The sequence below is a fragment of the Lepeophtheirus salmonis genome, chromosome 6, assembly GCF_016086655.4.
Source record: "Lepeophtheirus salmonis chromosome 6, UVic_Lsal_1.4, whole genome shotgun sequence".
NCBI classification, from domain to species: Eukaryota; Metazoa; Arthropoda; class Copepoda; order Siphonostomatoida; family Caligidae; genus Lepeophtheirus; species Lepeophtheirus salmonis.
The window spans coordinates 13236824-13253602 of NC_052136.2; the positions used below are offsets into that span (position 1 = coordinate 13236824).

A 16779-nucleotide genomic window follows, 5' to 3' on the forward strand; every position below is an offset into this window, starting at 1 on the left:
AAGTGAATAATTTGTTTGTTATTTAGTTTTTTACCATATTCTTCTTGAAATAATATTAAATGATTGTATGTATGTTCTTCGTCATCTCTTGACCTCAATACATCAGGATGGCAAAACTATATATAGCTGATTTATAATAAGATTTATTAGATATGATAATCCCTTCTATCGATAGAAATAGTTTCTTCCTGTATATTTTGTAGGTCTATTTATATCCCATGTATGTATGTCACAATGTTGCTTCAAAGGTCATTGATATATGGTGAAGGAATGAATTGTAAATTTTATCATCTGATTTATCATCTTTTGATATTTTTTTTTTACTTGAAGGAAAAAATGATGATAAATAATATTATGTATTAAAAATATCTTATTTTGTCATTACAGATTTGTTCATTCTACTACTAATAAATAATCTTAACCTTTTCAATTTCAAACTAATTGTTGAGGCTTGAACTTTACTTCCTCATTTTTGTAAAAGACTACTTGACAAATTAATCTTTTATATTTGGTGATATTTGTGTCGTTTTTTATTATCTAGGATATAATTTGTGAAGATGAAATCAAATAAGGAATTCCTTAGTATGCCTTCTTGTATTCCGGATTTTCCCAGAATGTATGTTGTCCATCTTTATTTAGATAGACCGTTAACCAGAGGTGGGAAAAGTCCGTAAACTGTCAACCCAAGTTGAATCTCAATTCATTGCTCACAAGCCCAAGTTCTTGAATATTTTTCATTGAGTCCTCAGACCAAAAAGATACAATAAAGAGTAAATTATATTCAGTGAAAAAATGAATTTTGATTTCAAATAGAGTCATGTGTCTTAGCATGCAAGTTCAAGCCAAGTCGTGAGTTTTTGATTGTGTGATCAAGTCTTGTCAAAAGTATTCAAAATATGGATTCGAGTCCCAACTCCCACCTCTGCCAGTAACAATAAAAACTCTCGTACTAGCGTCATTTAAAAATATAATACTTCTAGAATATTTCTACATATAGTCTAAAGAGATTTGTTGTCGTAGTAAAAATTCCTGATCATTGCAAAAGACTCAAGCATTTCTCATACTCACACAAGTATTTTTTTACATCAGGAATATTAAGTATGATATTTTTAGTTGGCGGTTTCAAGATAGTTAGCGGTTATTAGCAGGAGTGTTGTTCACGACTAGCTATTTATCACATTTCAACCTCGACTGGTTAAAGGGAAAAGAAAAATATGAAAAAAAAAAAAAAAAAAATCATGGTAGCATGTCCTTTTTTTTATTGTTGCCAATCGTTAATTATTACTAAGAGAATAGTTCTTTATGCTTATATAGAGTGAATTAATTAATTTGAGTTTGAAATGACACAATTTATATATTATATTATATGCATTTCCTTACATTTCGTCTTGTCTTCGCAACTTTTCGTGACATTTAGATTCGTCTTTGTCACGTTTCGTCCCTTGTTAATTTTTCGTCAGCTATGACTAAACGAAATGTCTTCGTTAATAAATATTTGTGGATGGTGATTACGAGACAAAGACAAGAAGTGAAACAATTTTTCGAATGTTTCGTTATACTAAATCAAATTTGTTCTTCTTGTGACAAAATAAAGATGAAATTAAATGAAGGAAGACGGGACAATATTTTTTTTACCTAAATTGACGAAAAAAAGACGAAATGAAAATTGATTTTGTCGAAAAACGAAGAGTTTTGTTTTGATAAGACAAAAAATTCAAGGATTTTTATTTTTTCTAAATTAAAATAACATATTTCGTACTATTAAGGAAATTAACATTACTATTGGGAGTGTGGAAATGTTAGCATTCATTTGCATGAATGCTAACCCATTTCACAAACACACAGAGAAAAAAGAGTTTATGTCTGCTAAGTAAATACCGGATACAATTCATAAGGGTTAATTGATCAAATCAATCAAAGCTCCGTGTGTGCTTTATTTTTTAAATACATCCTCTTTGTTTTTTTATTTGTTTGTTAAATTGTTCATGTATCTGTGGATCATGCATGTATGTATAGTCATAAGCAACATCTCTTTTCCATGCATAAAATATGTACACATGACTTTGTATGAGACTTGGATTTGTAATCCTTTTTAGTCGACAAAAGGATTAAGAACATTCTTCCCTCTTGTTCTTACATCCTTCTACTCTATTACGACAATAGTCCATATATGTAGAATGTATCTTGTACATACATGGATATGGAGAAAAACAAAGACAAAAAATGATCATAATAATCTATTTATATATTGATCCGTGCTTTACTTATTAATACAATATAGTAGAGGAGACCGGGGGGACAGTTGCAACATCCTCATTTTCTTGAAAATCAAAAAAGATATAGCCACAAAGCTTACAGTACCTTTATATATTGTATTACAGGTTTTAATCCATTTTTCTTCATACTTTTGACGTCAATACCCCCCACAAAAAAAGACGTTGACACTAATTACCAGGCGAAAATCTTATTCCATATCGGAATAAACTTGACAAATTACTCCACCACCTTAGAAAGGCCATGCACCACCATCTACTGAATCGAGAAAAAGTTGTCAATCTGTTACTAATATCTGAGGAGACAGAATAGACAAATACCAAAGTTATCTAAAAACTGATTTTGTGGGATAAAACAAATTTTTGGGAGGATCATTTGTATCCATACAATCAGTTGTTCATTGTATCAAAAGGAAAGACTCACTCATTGGGGAAAAAGTTGAGATATTTTAGCTCTTAGTACAGTAACACTTGTTGTAAGCGTCCCTTTGACAGTTGCAACAAGTGTTTATAGTTATTTATTATGTTATATAATTGTGATTCTCAGCAAACATATTTTGTAAAGTAGAGTAGGACACCTAAGAGCGTTGTGTGCGATAACTTCTCCGATCTATAATACTGATCAGTTATCTCTAATATAAACTTAATTATACCTTAATCTGCTATAATACACTGAAAGTGTATGATTCAATACCTTATAAGAATATTTACTACTCAAAAATATTATTCAGTATAATTAACTTAATTTTAAACTGTTGCAACTCTTCTGGGACTTCAAGGAGTATTGCAATATTTGACAAGATCATATTCAAATGTAATATATGAAAGAATTACTAACTATGTTACCTTATCCATAAATAGATTCAACTAATATTATACATACCGGGCCTACTGTTATTATATATTCATCTCTATTATGCAAATTTTGAGAGGTTCAGAGTATTTTATTACAATTTTCTTATGAGCAATGTTGTAAAACAAATAATCAGCTGTCGATTGCTGAGAAAAACATGGTCCTAGTCACCACCATGAGCACACACAACAAGAAGAGGATTGGGAAAGTAGCACTCCTCCGCGCGGGATTGTTCCAGAAGGCCATCGGGGAGCAGACTGGGGTCTTTAGGAGATAACTTACAATGTCTCCTATCGGAGGAGCGCTTGTATCTCAATCCTCTTCTGGTACTATGTGCTCATGGTGGCGACTAGGAAAAAGTGTTTCTTAGCAGTTAATACTAATTACTCTTAACCTCTCAAAATTTACATAATAGAGATGATTAAATAATAATAGTGGTTGGTCCGGTATGTTGGTTGCTGTGTTAAACTTTGGCATGTCGGAGTCGGAACATCTCTTGTTAGTTGAGCCAACAGTGCCCGGTCTTCCCTATTTTACTTTGCGTAATCATCAACCTGCCGCTCTAAAGGGAATGAACCAAAAAATAAAAATGTCATTGAATGTCTCCACCAAATACAATTGTGTGGTTTTTTTTTTTGTTTTGTTAAAGGAGTTGATATTTTTCTACCTATGGATATTTTATATATGAAGCCATATTTTACCCGTATTTGGTTTATTATGATTGTGTTTGACTTTTTCTGGACTGACAAGGGAAGGGAATTCTGAATGCGTTGATGATCATGTAGAAGGTAAAAAGATTAGAAAATATCCCGACAGGAGGTTAATTTGTCTCTCATTCTTTCTTTGTTTTTCTTCACATTATTATTATGTAGAAGACGGAGAAGCAAGCAAGCACAGCTAGTGGTGCACATATGGAATACATTCCTCTTCCAAGACATTTATTTTGCTTGAGTATATATGCGTTATACACATATTTATTGCATATTGAACTTTTGAAGTCTCTTTGTACAAAAAATATACAATATATGTATACACATATACTTATTAAAAAAAAGGCATAAAAAGTCTTAAATTATGTTTATTACTGGCTAACTAAAGATGGGGTTAAAAATTTCAAAAAGTAAAAACAAATCATCATCAATGGGATAGCTTAAAGAGTCGTAACCTACTACCTTGTTTTTCATCGTGGGCGTACTCTGATACTTATTCATGTATACTTTGAACTTCAACGTACCTATATATCGTAGACATGTAATTATGTTAGTATATCACACGTAGGAATATAATATCTACCTAATTTAAAGTCAAACAATTCCATCATCACCTAAGATGTTTTTTATCTTCTAATGAAGAAGAAGTACCTATGTAGAAGAAACTTCATTACTTCTGTTATAGAAAAGTTATATATGTATAGGGGCGTCTGCAGGGGTGAGCTGGATGGACTGTAGCCCCCCCTGCAAGGAATTTCGGCTTTTTACTAGAAAATTGAATAATTGATTTTTTTTTTCAACTAATTTAATTTTTGAAATTTTTTCGTAAAATGTTTATTTCTCTGTGAATAGTTATGTATTTATGAAATTTTTCTCTCAAAATTCTGGGATAAAAAAAAATCCAAAACCAAGGCCAAACCCGATAAAATAAATATATAATCCTGCGAATGTATATCAGGGACTGATATACATTAATATTATATCAGTATTAGGGATGTATCTGTCCCACAATTTGGACGTCCCATCCTACTTAAATCTTAAGTCCCCTCGGAATGGGACATAAAAGTCATCCCATAGAACAATCTTGCTAAAAGGTATTTTAAATCTTCACCATTTTTTATTAAAATTATCAAACAATTTTCGTGCATTAAGGATAATTGAAGCTTCACTAAACTAATTACTAATTGAACTGGTAAACTGAGTTACTTTACTCTAATATAGCACAACTAAAAATGAGTAATTCTAGAGGGAACTGTAATATTTGGGACTTTTTCATGGTCCAATAGCAGGGATTGGGGGGGTTATGTTCCATATTAAGAACCAATACAGTCCTAATCATTTTTATATAATTATACCCAGTTTAGATTCGACGCTTTATTCGGTTTTGATCTTTCTTATTTCATTTCAAGGGTCTCGATTCAGGTTAACGGCTAGGTTCCATCCCTCAACCGGTTCTAACTAGAGGTGTAGTGTGCTCACCCAGCACCCTTTCATTTTTACAAAGATTAGCATATATCTTTTAGTGGTTCGTTACTTGTTTTGTGGATGCTAATGCCGCCTGGACGGTTGGCCACATTGACCATTTCAAGAACGGTTCTTGATTTAGCTGTGATTACATCCCTATCAGACAATTAGTAAAAAAAAATATTGGTTGTACTTTAAAAGTGATACATATCCTACAATTTCAACTCTTAGCCACTATTTTACATAGAAGACTTCTCTACTTTTTGAGTATTTAGCACGCTACACCTTCCAAACAAACCAGAATTGTGATTTGAAAAACTGAAAGTTATACTGGTTAGGCCAAGTCAAACTTAAACTTAAGTACATCCTTAAAAAATATCAAATGAAAAACCAAAACTATTTAATCTATCAAAATATACGCTATAGTTCAGCAAGTGTTGAAATAAATTGGATCTAGTACTCTATTATCAAAGCCTTTTTTTTCAGACTACCTGGTCTCAGTTCGAGTAACAATCGAAACCGTTGGATTAATATTATAAGTTATAATTAAAGTTGTTCTAAAGAAAGAGGCGATAAAACAGAGGAAATAGTAATAAAGCATTAAAGTATGCATCCAAATTTTGTTCACCCGTTCACACAAACTCGATAAAAAAATAGCTAAGAATAGTATTTCTGTAGAGCGCAAGTACAATGAATCTGTAACTTTTCCCAACAAATGTCCCATACCTAACGATGACCCGAGACAAAAAAAAATGAATATAGTGCACTAAAAAAATATATCCATCTAAATACAATGTGATTATATTTTTTTTATAACTCAATAACTCATTCGCCTCTCTTTTATCTCGTTACCTTGATTTGTACCACGCAAACTTTTCTAAAAAAAGGGGCAATGCCTTAAATCAGTTGATAGTTAGCCAAATAAGTCAGTCGTACCAACTGCTATACATTTCTTAATTGGTCCCAGAGTGTCACTGTCTTATTTCGGCACAATTTTTAAAATGAATGACATATATGTAGGAGCTAGGTACCTGATACTGCATTAAAATATTACTAAGTAATATTTTATTAAGAGTGTAACTATACATACATTTTTCACAGACAGATGGTGCTATTTACAAATTCACCTCATTTTCAGTTGGTACCAACCTTCAAATGACAGATGCCAAAGTTTCATGGCAATCGGTTTTATTTATGTGAGCTATTGTGTTAACTGTGATGCTACTTAAAAAAAAAAGAAGCTTCGTGTTTTAATTTTACAATGCTTTTGGATGGGGAAAAAAAACCGTTCTAGCTAAGCAATGCTATATAAAAGTATTTCTTTTGTGAAGCCCGTGAATTTTCAGGCCATGTGTTATATTTATACGACGAAGGATCAACAAGAAATAGTAGATCATGTCCATTTAGAACAGAGGTTAAGGTACAACCTTATACTTATTTGTTTATATTAAAATGTTAATTCTTTCTTCATAACTTTCCCCAATCAACCATCATCGTATTACTATTATTGATATTCACACCCCCTATTTATGAGGGTTGAAGGAAGGCTCCTATGTATCTACGCTCATCCAACTAAAATATACAATAATCCCCTTCGTTATAATATGAAGAAAGAAAGTTATTATTATTATAAATCTCCTATCTCATCGAGAAAAGCAGTGGTTAGATAGATATTATCTATGAAATTTATAAAACATCACATTTTCACGGAAAATAATTTAAGTTTTTATTATTTTTTCAAGAAGAGGGTGTCCCCATGGTTTTCTTTATAATCATATCCTACCTATAAAATATATAGGTATTTACATAATAGTATATGTGCATGCTTATGCTGTTACTATGGAGTTGCACAGCTGAAATTAAATGTGGGTTGAACCACTTAATTGAGATCTCTGTTTATTATTGTAATGATTTGTATATGGAATTGGGAGAGAAAACATGTTCAAAGGAACTACAGTTGAACCCCTGCAACTTTTACGCTAATTTATTTTGGGAAGGAACGTCCCAAAAAGAGATGAAGTATATGAGTTCTAATTCAAATCCCTCATCGCAAATTAAGTTTTTTTTAACTCTATCGTTGTATTTTTTATACGATGCAAATATTGCAAAAGCTTAGAGCAGTACAGTTTTATAATGGTTTAAAATCTGTCAAAAAAGCAACACCAACAACATTGTAAATAAGATTTTTCTTTTTTTTAATGTTCCTATAATTGGTCAGATGAAGTTTCCCTGATTAAGGATAAGTAAACATTATAGCATTTAATTACTTTCATATGATCTAGGAATCTTCTTTGAAGTCCATATACATATATAATGTATATTTTCTTCTCTAAGAACGACCAGGGTCCAAGCCTACGAAATTGAGTTCATAAGAATCCTTTACAATTTTTGTCAGAAATCTTTATGACGTTTCATTATGATTTGTTTTTATTCATAAAAGACACGTTTTTAACCATTGAAATGTAGAAATTTTAATTTTTGAAATATATTTTAATTATTGTATTTTATTAAATATTACGCATCTTCACAACAGTTGTCGTTTACACAAAATATATATTACCAATTTGAGAATAAAATTTTAGCTTGTATCATGGGCATGAACGCCACCTAGCGGTAGGTGAAAGAAGTAGAAATTGCCTTTCTTTACAAATGCAAGTGAGATTCCGGAGTTGTTTTTTTTCAACTCAGAGGCAAAGTATGGCATCGAACCCCAATTATGTCTAGTACTGATGCAGTTCTGGGGTTATCCTGTACCCTAATTTTTCAGTGAATCTTCATGCCAGAGCTGTTCTGCTCCTCCCTTTAACATGATAGATGTTATATATATATATACATTGTACAATCATAGCAGTCACACTCATAAATAGAAGATTTCATTTCCGCCAATTCTGCGTCTCCTCCCTAATTTATAGATCCAATATATATACAAATAAGATTCCAATGCATATTATAGCTTATTCATGTAGTAGGTATCTACAAACATATGGAGACGTTTAAAGATGAAAGAGTAGATATTAGTGTTGAGGCTAGGTTCGGTTGTAAGTAGTTTTGTATGTGTCCTTATTTAGGAATGAAGATTTCAGTCTCATCCGTTAAGTCTTAGTCCTGAAATAAAACAGTTCAGTCCTAACACTCATATGTCATATGACGTTAAATGTATTGCCGACTTTCATAATTTTGAAACTCAATGACGTCATCAATAGCTTATCTATAAAATCGGTCCAGAGTAAATTTTAAGTGACTCCGATCCATACTGAATGTATTTTGATACCGATGTAGACCGAATTTTTCTTTGAGAATTATCCAGACCGAAATTTTTTAAATGACCAATCTAGTTGGGTCTGACAATAATCATAATTGTCTCAGACTGGTTTAGGTTTTTTAGATAGAAACCCAACGCTAGTAGGTATGTTGGATAGATGTAAAAATGATTGTTGAGACTCGGTCCAAGACCGATTTTTTTCAAGTTTGGCATTAAGGAATTTTTCTAGACAGATCTGGACCGGTATTTTGGTCCAACCTCCGTTTTGAAAACAGTAATTCATTATGACGCCACTGGGGTATGAAGTTGGGAATATATTTTAATTGAGATATTGAATGTACATTCATAAAAGTCCCCAAACACCTCTAGAAATGACGTAAAAAGATGATAATAAGTCCGGGAGAAAAGTCAAAATATAACATTTAAACTACTTTTTATGCTATTAATTCTAAAATTTCATATCCTAGTAACGTCATTATATAGTTACAAGGCTGTAAATGACTCTTTTCTTTGCTACTGCGCCAAAGACCATATTATATTTATCTTGATTTTGAAACTGTGGAGTGAAATAGAAATCCTACACTAAAATTTCCTTTTTTCAAGGGTAAAAACTTAAAGTTTTTTTTCTTTTAACTAAAAGAAATGCTATTTTTTTTTCTTTTTTTAATTGAGACAGGATCGACTAATTTTTATTTTTTGTGTAGATCGAATTTTATTTCGAAACCAGACGGAAATTGTACCGAATAAGTTCGATCCAACAAAAATTATAACAGTCATAGAAGGAACCCCATTACTAATACTTTGTATGTTTACGTATATTATAGTGCTCCTATGCATGTATATATATATATACAAGATACACATCACTACCTAATACCAGACAATTCTTCCTCTTTTTTTTAAAGCAAGAAAAGAACAACGAAAAATTGCAGGAATTTTTTTCTCGGAAAGAATTACAAATAATTTCCTTCTCATCTTAATTAACTTTTAAAGCCATGAGATAAATAATATACCTATTTCTAAAATATTAATATGCTATTACATATATAAGTATATATAGGTATGCCCTTGTTGTATCATGGATTCATTCGCATCATCCTCATTCCTTGACCCTTGATCCCTTCCCTTTGATATACCTAATCCCATTTAGATGCAGAATCATTTATATTGTAATACCTAATATGTTTAGTATTTAGTAGTGACCCCTCTTAATCGAATGACAAGTTCGGCAAATATGCCTCAAGGATTAATGCTTACTCGTCTATAAGAATTGCTTCTTTTTAGTTTGTAGTTAAATAAGAAATTACCCATAAAAAGTCAAATTCTTTTTAAAAACTGGAAAGGAAGGGGGTGAAAATTAAAGTATTTGTAGTATGTTAGTTTTTTCGTTTACCTTTAAAAAATAATACAAAATGCCTTCCTATATATCTGAGATTGCAAGAATCTTGGTGATTGTATGTTTTTCAGACTATCTAGTACCTAATAATAGCAGTGTTTGTTGTGTAAAGTGCAGGAGATTACATTTTTCTAGGGTGGGGGAATAATTTTACCATCATTTTGTACATATAAAATACATTTTTGGACGACCTGTATTATAAACAGTGGAGAAAATGAGTATTGGATACCTTGCCGATTTTGTGAGTTTGCCCACTAATGAAGATTTTTTATTGGATTAAGTATAAAGACTGGCTAGACCACTCAATGACCTTAGCGTACTTCTTCTTGAGCCACTCTTGTGTTAGCATGACCGTATGTTCTTGGCCTTTGTTGTGCTGGAAGATCCATTGGCCTTGCACATTCTTCCATGCATTAGTCACTTTACAAATAAGACTAATAAACTTATCTCAGTTTACACTGGACTCACAGATATTTGCCATTGAATGGGAATACATTAATACAGGTGTAATAAAAATGTTTTAGAAAGCGGGAATGGCTTGTTCTAGTTGGTAATCTGAACAGGATTTTATATTTTCTAAAGCTATGGTCATTACTATTTAATTCTTCAAGACAGAACATCAAAGTAGTAACTAATGGGGCACTCATGAAAAGAATAAAGGTTTCCTGGGGATTTATATTTGTAAGTCCTTGGTGGACTTGCAGTAGAATGAGGATTGACATCTGAATCATTTCAGCCTATATGTCCTTGCTATATACAGAGTGGGATTTGTGTTTTTTATTTCTCCTCACAACTACTCGCAGCTGATGTAATAAAACACCATGACTCCCAAACTCTTCAAATTGTTAGAGTGGCACGCTCATTGTCTTTTTCTATTATTTCTACATACGGGCGGGACATATACTATGCATAAAGGTGGGATGTGTGTAAAGAAAAAACTAAGTATCGCTATTTTTTCTTCTTTTTTGGTTATTATTTAATCAGTCGTGGGGTTGTTCAAATATAACCCCCCCCCCCTGGGGAGGCTACAGCAAGGTGGATAGGACAAGGCATTTTAAATACAAATTCTTGTCTATTTTTAGTGTAAATTGATCTTTAAAAATATTATAAAATAAATAGTTATATGTTTTCACATATAACTATGATATTAATGCTATTTTAAATGTAGAAGGCTCTCTTCTCTATAGCAGTAATGAATTTTCTCTTCCCAAAATCATATTACAGATAGCTGATATAACAATAGTCTTAATTGAGTAATTCTCCTTCCGCCTTCTCCTCGCGCTCTTACACAAATCCCATCTCTAATTATGCACCACAGTACATTGATGATACCACGAGTTTTTCTTGTAGACGTATAACCCCGAGAAATCCCGGAAAACGAGATACTGTGAGAAAAAAAAAAACTCTACTGACGCCGATATCCAAGATATGTCTGTATGTACAAATAAATATCAACTCTACTTACTACAGTATATATATAAAACTCATTTTCTGCTCAAGAAACACACTCACGTATGAAGAAGAAGAGTGAAAATCAAAATGAGGGAGGAAGGAAAGAAGGAAGGAAGGAATAAGGAACGCCGTCGTCCGAGGGAGCACTGTGCAGGAATATTTATTTATAATACAAAAAAATAACATTACTGATCTTGCTATGGAATAGAATAGAGTTCAATTTTCCTGAGGCACACTGTGAATTAGTATAGTATTAACAAATAGTTAGTATGTTCTTCTAGGTGTAGTAAAATTACAAAATAATAAATATGTACAATGTATCAGTGATGTAAATTGATCCAAAGGAGAGGAGAAGGATTACGTAGAGTATATGTGTACGTCATTCATTGACCCAATAAGTAATAACTAAGGGTTGTTTTTGAGAGAAGATACACTTCATATCATATAATACATAATAGGTAAGAAAATTCAATAAAAATATTATTTTGTCAAAGGATATCGTTTTGTATGAAGATAGGGTAGGGCGAATGTATTTCAACTTTTTTTTTTCGAATTTCGATTAAGGCTGATTTGGAAAAAGTTTCATATGGTAAGAAAATAATCTATGCAAAACTTGACCGTGCTACGATATCATCTTTAGGTCAAATTTGAATGGAAAAAAAAATATTTGTCAATATATTCGTAGATTCCAAATAAACTTTGCTCTACTCTGAATAAAACAACTTTGATAGGCCTTTTCCTAATCTGTAAATAATATTTCAAAAGTTTTTTTTCTATGTTCACCTTGTGGAGCAAAAAGTGAGACTAACGAAAGGAAATATTCAACATATATGAGTATTTGTATCTTTTCTTTTTGAAAATTAAAAAGAATAAAATAAGTGCAATACGCGAATGATCCAAAATTCCTTACGTTATTCTCTCTTTTTTCTTTATATGATCACTTAACAAAAAAAACTACCTTAATATTTTTTATAGGTTAAAAAAAGGTCTATCATAATGATTTTATACAAAATAAAGAGAAAAGCTGGACTTTAATCCTTATGGACTAAATAAGAAATTTTTGCCGTTTTTGAAAACTTTGACGAGGGTTTGCGACCTCAAAATGTTGCTTATATTGCATTGATTATTTTTCAAGACAACTTTTCTGCACTATCCATAATCGAAATTCGAATAATTTAGCGCCCTAACCCCCCTACTGTAGAATGAGGGATTTTTGATTCCTTCATTCCCCCCCATTATTATAAGAGGTAAAACATCTACATTTCACATAGAGCAACGAAATTATGTGCTGTAACATAATAGGAAGCTTGAGGAGGGAATACATAATTAGGTTCTAACTACTAATAGTATCAGAGTAGATATTATTTGTTTCCTCGCTTTTCACTCATATATATAATCACTTTTTGCAGAGTTTTACATTGCAATAGATCAGTGTTCTTTATAGGTAATACCTACACAGTATTATAAGCTATAAATAATGGACTCCACCATTTACTATCCCTTAAAGGACCTTGCTGTTAATACGGATGAGTCTTGGGTAATCGTTTTATGTACATTCATAATATATGACGTAACAATAGAGTGTCCTTTTTTGTGTGTGTATAAAAACTGTTAAATCATTTGTCGACTTTTATTATTTTCAATTACATTATCTCTCCTTATCATTCCCTCTAGATAAATTCCGAAAAGGGCCTTCAAAGATTCAGAGAGGAGCAAAGACAGCGAGGCTGTTGCTATCAAATAAAGAAAATGACGCTTCGAGGATGTTTCGGATGTTTAAAATTTCTTGTCTTTGTGGCCAATTTCTTATTTTGGTGCTTAGGACTAGGAGTAATGGCCGTGAGCCTTTGGCTTCTCTTTGATGCGAAGCTTTATTTACAGAGTTTGGGGTCCCATCGAGTGGACTACTTTATTGGAACGTATATCATACTCGGAGTAGGGGCTGTGATTACCCTTGTTGGGTTTCTGGGATGTTGTGGAGCATGGAAAGAGTCGCCTTGGATGCTTGGGACGGTAAGATTAAATGTGTTTTGTTATATTCTATTGTTGTTTTTTTTTGTATCTGGAGCATAAACAAAAAATCAACTGGGAATGATTTTCTCAAAATTATGTCTGAACACATTTGTATTCTATCAATTTCTATCAGGAAATTATTCTATTTAATCTTTTTAACTTAAAAATCATCGTCACAAGAAATTGATAGAATAAAATTGAAAAGAGTCACATCTGGGCCTTCATAAATTAAATAAAAGGTCTAAACCAGAGATTCACAAACGGAATTCTTCACATATTCGCCCAAAATTATGTACCTCCCCCCCCAAAAAAAAAGGGTTTAGAGGCTCCAAAGTGATGAAATAGTTGGGAATCACTGCTCCAAACTATATTCGACATTCTAAAGTAATTCAACGTATCCCAAGAATTTGAATATAATGTTATAATTGACTGTAATATACCAATGAAATATTGGCCTGTATACATTATATCGTGGGCATGGAGCAAAATCCTTTTCTTGAGGATTGTTCAATATTGTTTGATATTTTTTGACGATTACTTACTTAAAAATATTTACTATTAATTATTAATTCAATTAATAAGATTAAATTATTAGTTTGAAAAATTTAGAATTGAGAAAAGTTAATTAATTTTTAAAATAATTGTTCTTATTATTGGTAAAGAAGACATCATGAGGTGTACAAATTGTAACTTGTACAATCTGATTGTACAAATTGGAGTAATATACATATATACAATCAGATTTTTATAGTTGTAACAAGCATATGTGCCAAATTTCAGGCCATTATAGACTAATTTACCCTGCTGCATCGTAATGTACTTTTTACTAACTATATATTGTACATTTTATGGCTTAATAAGAAAATATAACTTTAATTTTTTTCCCAAAAAATTTAATTTTTTTAATAGCTGTGAATTTTTGAAATATTTTTCGAAAAAATTTAATATTTGAAATATTTTTGCGGACGCCTTGTTTATATTCACGCAAGAAATAGGTGGAAAAATTTAATATATTAAATATTTCTAATGAATAAAAACAATTCTACCAAATAAGATCAAATTTTTTATATGTAGATAGTGAAATCTTTGACTTAAATAAATCTTAATTTTAATCTTCAATTAAAAATACTCTATGCCAAACCTATCTGAAGAACTTTAAATTGGATTGATGCATTAAATGTGTACGTAGAGCAATGCCTGAAGAGTGCAACATTGTGCAAAACTGTCATTGTTTCCCCATTTAGGCCCAGTACAAATTTATAAGTTTGTAAGGGGCAGTTGTATAGCCATGACGTCACATATTGATGTCATCTTAACTGCTAGTGTTGAATTTTAGGATTGAAATCTGTTATGATTATTGTTAGATAAAAAAACGGGCAAATTAGGTATAGATCAGTTCGAAAGATAAATTTAGTCTGGATCGGTCTAATTTAAAGTTTTATAGATGAATTGTTGAGCACGTCAAGTATGTTTCTAAATTTCTAAAAAAAAAAAAAAAAAAATGAAAATCGGTACAATGACGTCAGAATTTGAGGTTTACGTATACATCTCGTATAACTGAGATAGGGAGAAAAGGGGTCCAAGGTCTGAGACTGCGGTCCCGATCCAAATATCCCTCAAGAAACATTCACTTCAAACCGAATAAATAAAAATCTATCACAGACCAAAACTTTTGTTTTTATTGTTTTTCTTAAGGACATTGGCCTCTCTTGTTACGGTCACACTACATGGGGATAATATTAGAAAATTGACTCTTTACATATCGGAGGAACTTTTGAGTTCTCTTTTATTAAATACAGGTACCTTCTTGAGTTTAGTCATGTTCTAGTTTTTGAGCATATCCAAACTTTATGTAATAAGTTTTTTTTTTAAATAGAACAATTACTCTTCTTTTAATACGAAAGAAACGTCTGTAGTTTTTTATTGTCCTTTTGATGGATAATACAGGGTGGTGTGCCAATATAACTTCCTTTTTCTAAAAGGCAATAAAACAAGTTTGATAAATTAGTTAAGTTTCATTTTTGTTTTATAATAATAGTAGTCATTTAAAGTTTTGTTTCATACAGTTTTAAAAATCATATCAGACGGGTCTTTTATTCTCCATACACTGAATAAAGCGAATTTCGGTATTTTAATAATCGGTGATTCTAATATTTTTTGTCTCTCTTTAAATAAAAAATGTAAAATTTAATTAAGAACATGTCTTATTTCATAGTTGTTGATAATTAGTTGATGAAGTAATTAGTTATTGGAGATTAATTTTTTTTTACCCTATTAGTATTTCTAAAATAAATCCAGTTCTAATCACTGAATGTGGACAAATCGCACTAATTTAAAAAAAAATCATAGCACCAGACCACGCATTATAAAAGTAGGTTACGTTGTTGCGGGGTAACGGGGATATGGATAAATAAATTTTTATATTTTCTTCAAAAAAACTCTGTATTTGAGATTTAATTCAATTTCTCAATTATTTTTTCAAATAAAAATTAATTTTCTGGGAATAGTTTACTTCAAGAATTATAATATTTGAATTTTTTTTTTTTTGTGAATAGCTGTTGATTTTAGAACTTTTTTCGGAAAAATTTAATTTTTTGAGAATAGCTATGGATTTTTGAAATTTTTTTCTATAGAACTAAAAATTTGATTTTTTTTTTCAAAAAATTAGAAATGAAAAATTTTGTTCAAAAATAAAATAATTCTTATAAACAGCTAAGGATTTAGAATTTTTTTGGACAAAATTTACTATTTGAACTTTTTGTGTTTTATAAATTTAATTTTGGAGTCCTTATTTAGGACTGAATACTGGAGTCTTGTCTAGTACTGAATATCAGTGCTAAAACTTATAAAATTCGGTCCTTGATCACGTCACTCAACTTTTTTTTTTCTTTATTAAATCAGTTTCTAGAACTGACAGTCTGATAGACCGGTCCTATAAGTAGTAACTGGACTGGACTTTACCGAATAAATAAGAACTGACACAAGACTATTGCATTTATGGATATGTTTGTTAATTGAAACTCTGCACGTTCGTTTCCACTCTAATTCATCATTAAAATTACACTCGTAGTTATAAATAATGCACATGTAATCACGTAATTTGTCTTCCTCTCCCCCTTCTGCACACACGTGCATTTGTATTCCTATATACTCATTAATTAGGTATGTGCCTCCTCCCTCCCTACATATGAATGTATCTAAATATATAATATGTAAATTAATCTGATGCTTACAACATGCTTTAAAAATCTAATCCTTTTCGTGACTTTAATTTTGTTAATGAGTTAAAAAAGATTCGAGATTGCTTGGGTATTTTGTATGTTATTTTGTGTAGCACAAGTACAAACCAATTTGAT

The 16779-nt window shown here is 31.1% G+C and overlaps 1 protein-coding gene across 3 annotated transcripts in view; it reads left to right on the forward strand.

Moving 5' to 3' along the window:
• Positions 1–16779, forward strand: part of LOC121119514 (CD9 antigen) — a 64321-nt gene that overhangs the window by 27330 nt on the left and 20212 nt on the right. Inside the window, exons 1-2 of one of the 3 annotated variants that reach the window (XM_040714197.2) lie at positions 11592–11868; positions 13085–13423. In XM_040714197.2, the coding sequence (XP_040570131.1) occupies positions 13160–13423 (264 nt within the window). In that variant the 5' untranslated portion in view covers positions 11592–11868; positions 13085–13159. Of the gene's footprint in view, positions 1–11591; positions 11869–12734; positions 12948–13084; positions 13424–16779 lie in introns of those variants that run through there. The other 2 variants (XM_040714196.2, XM_071889599.1) reach the window with 2 other exon arrangements.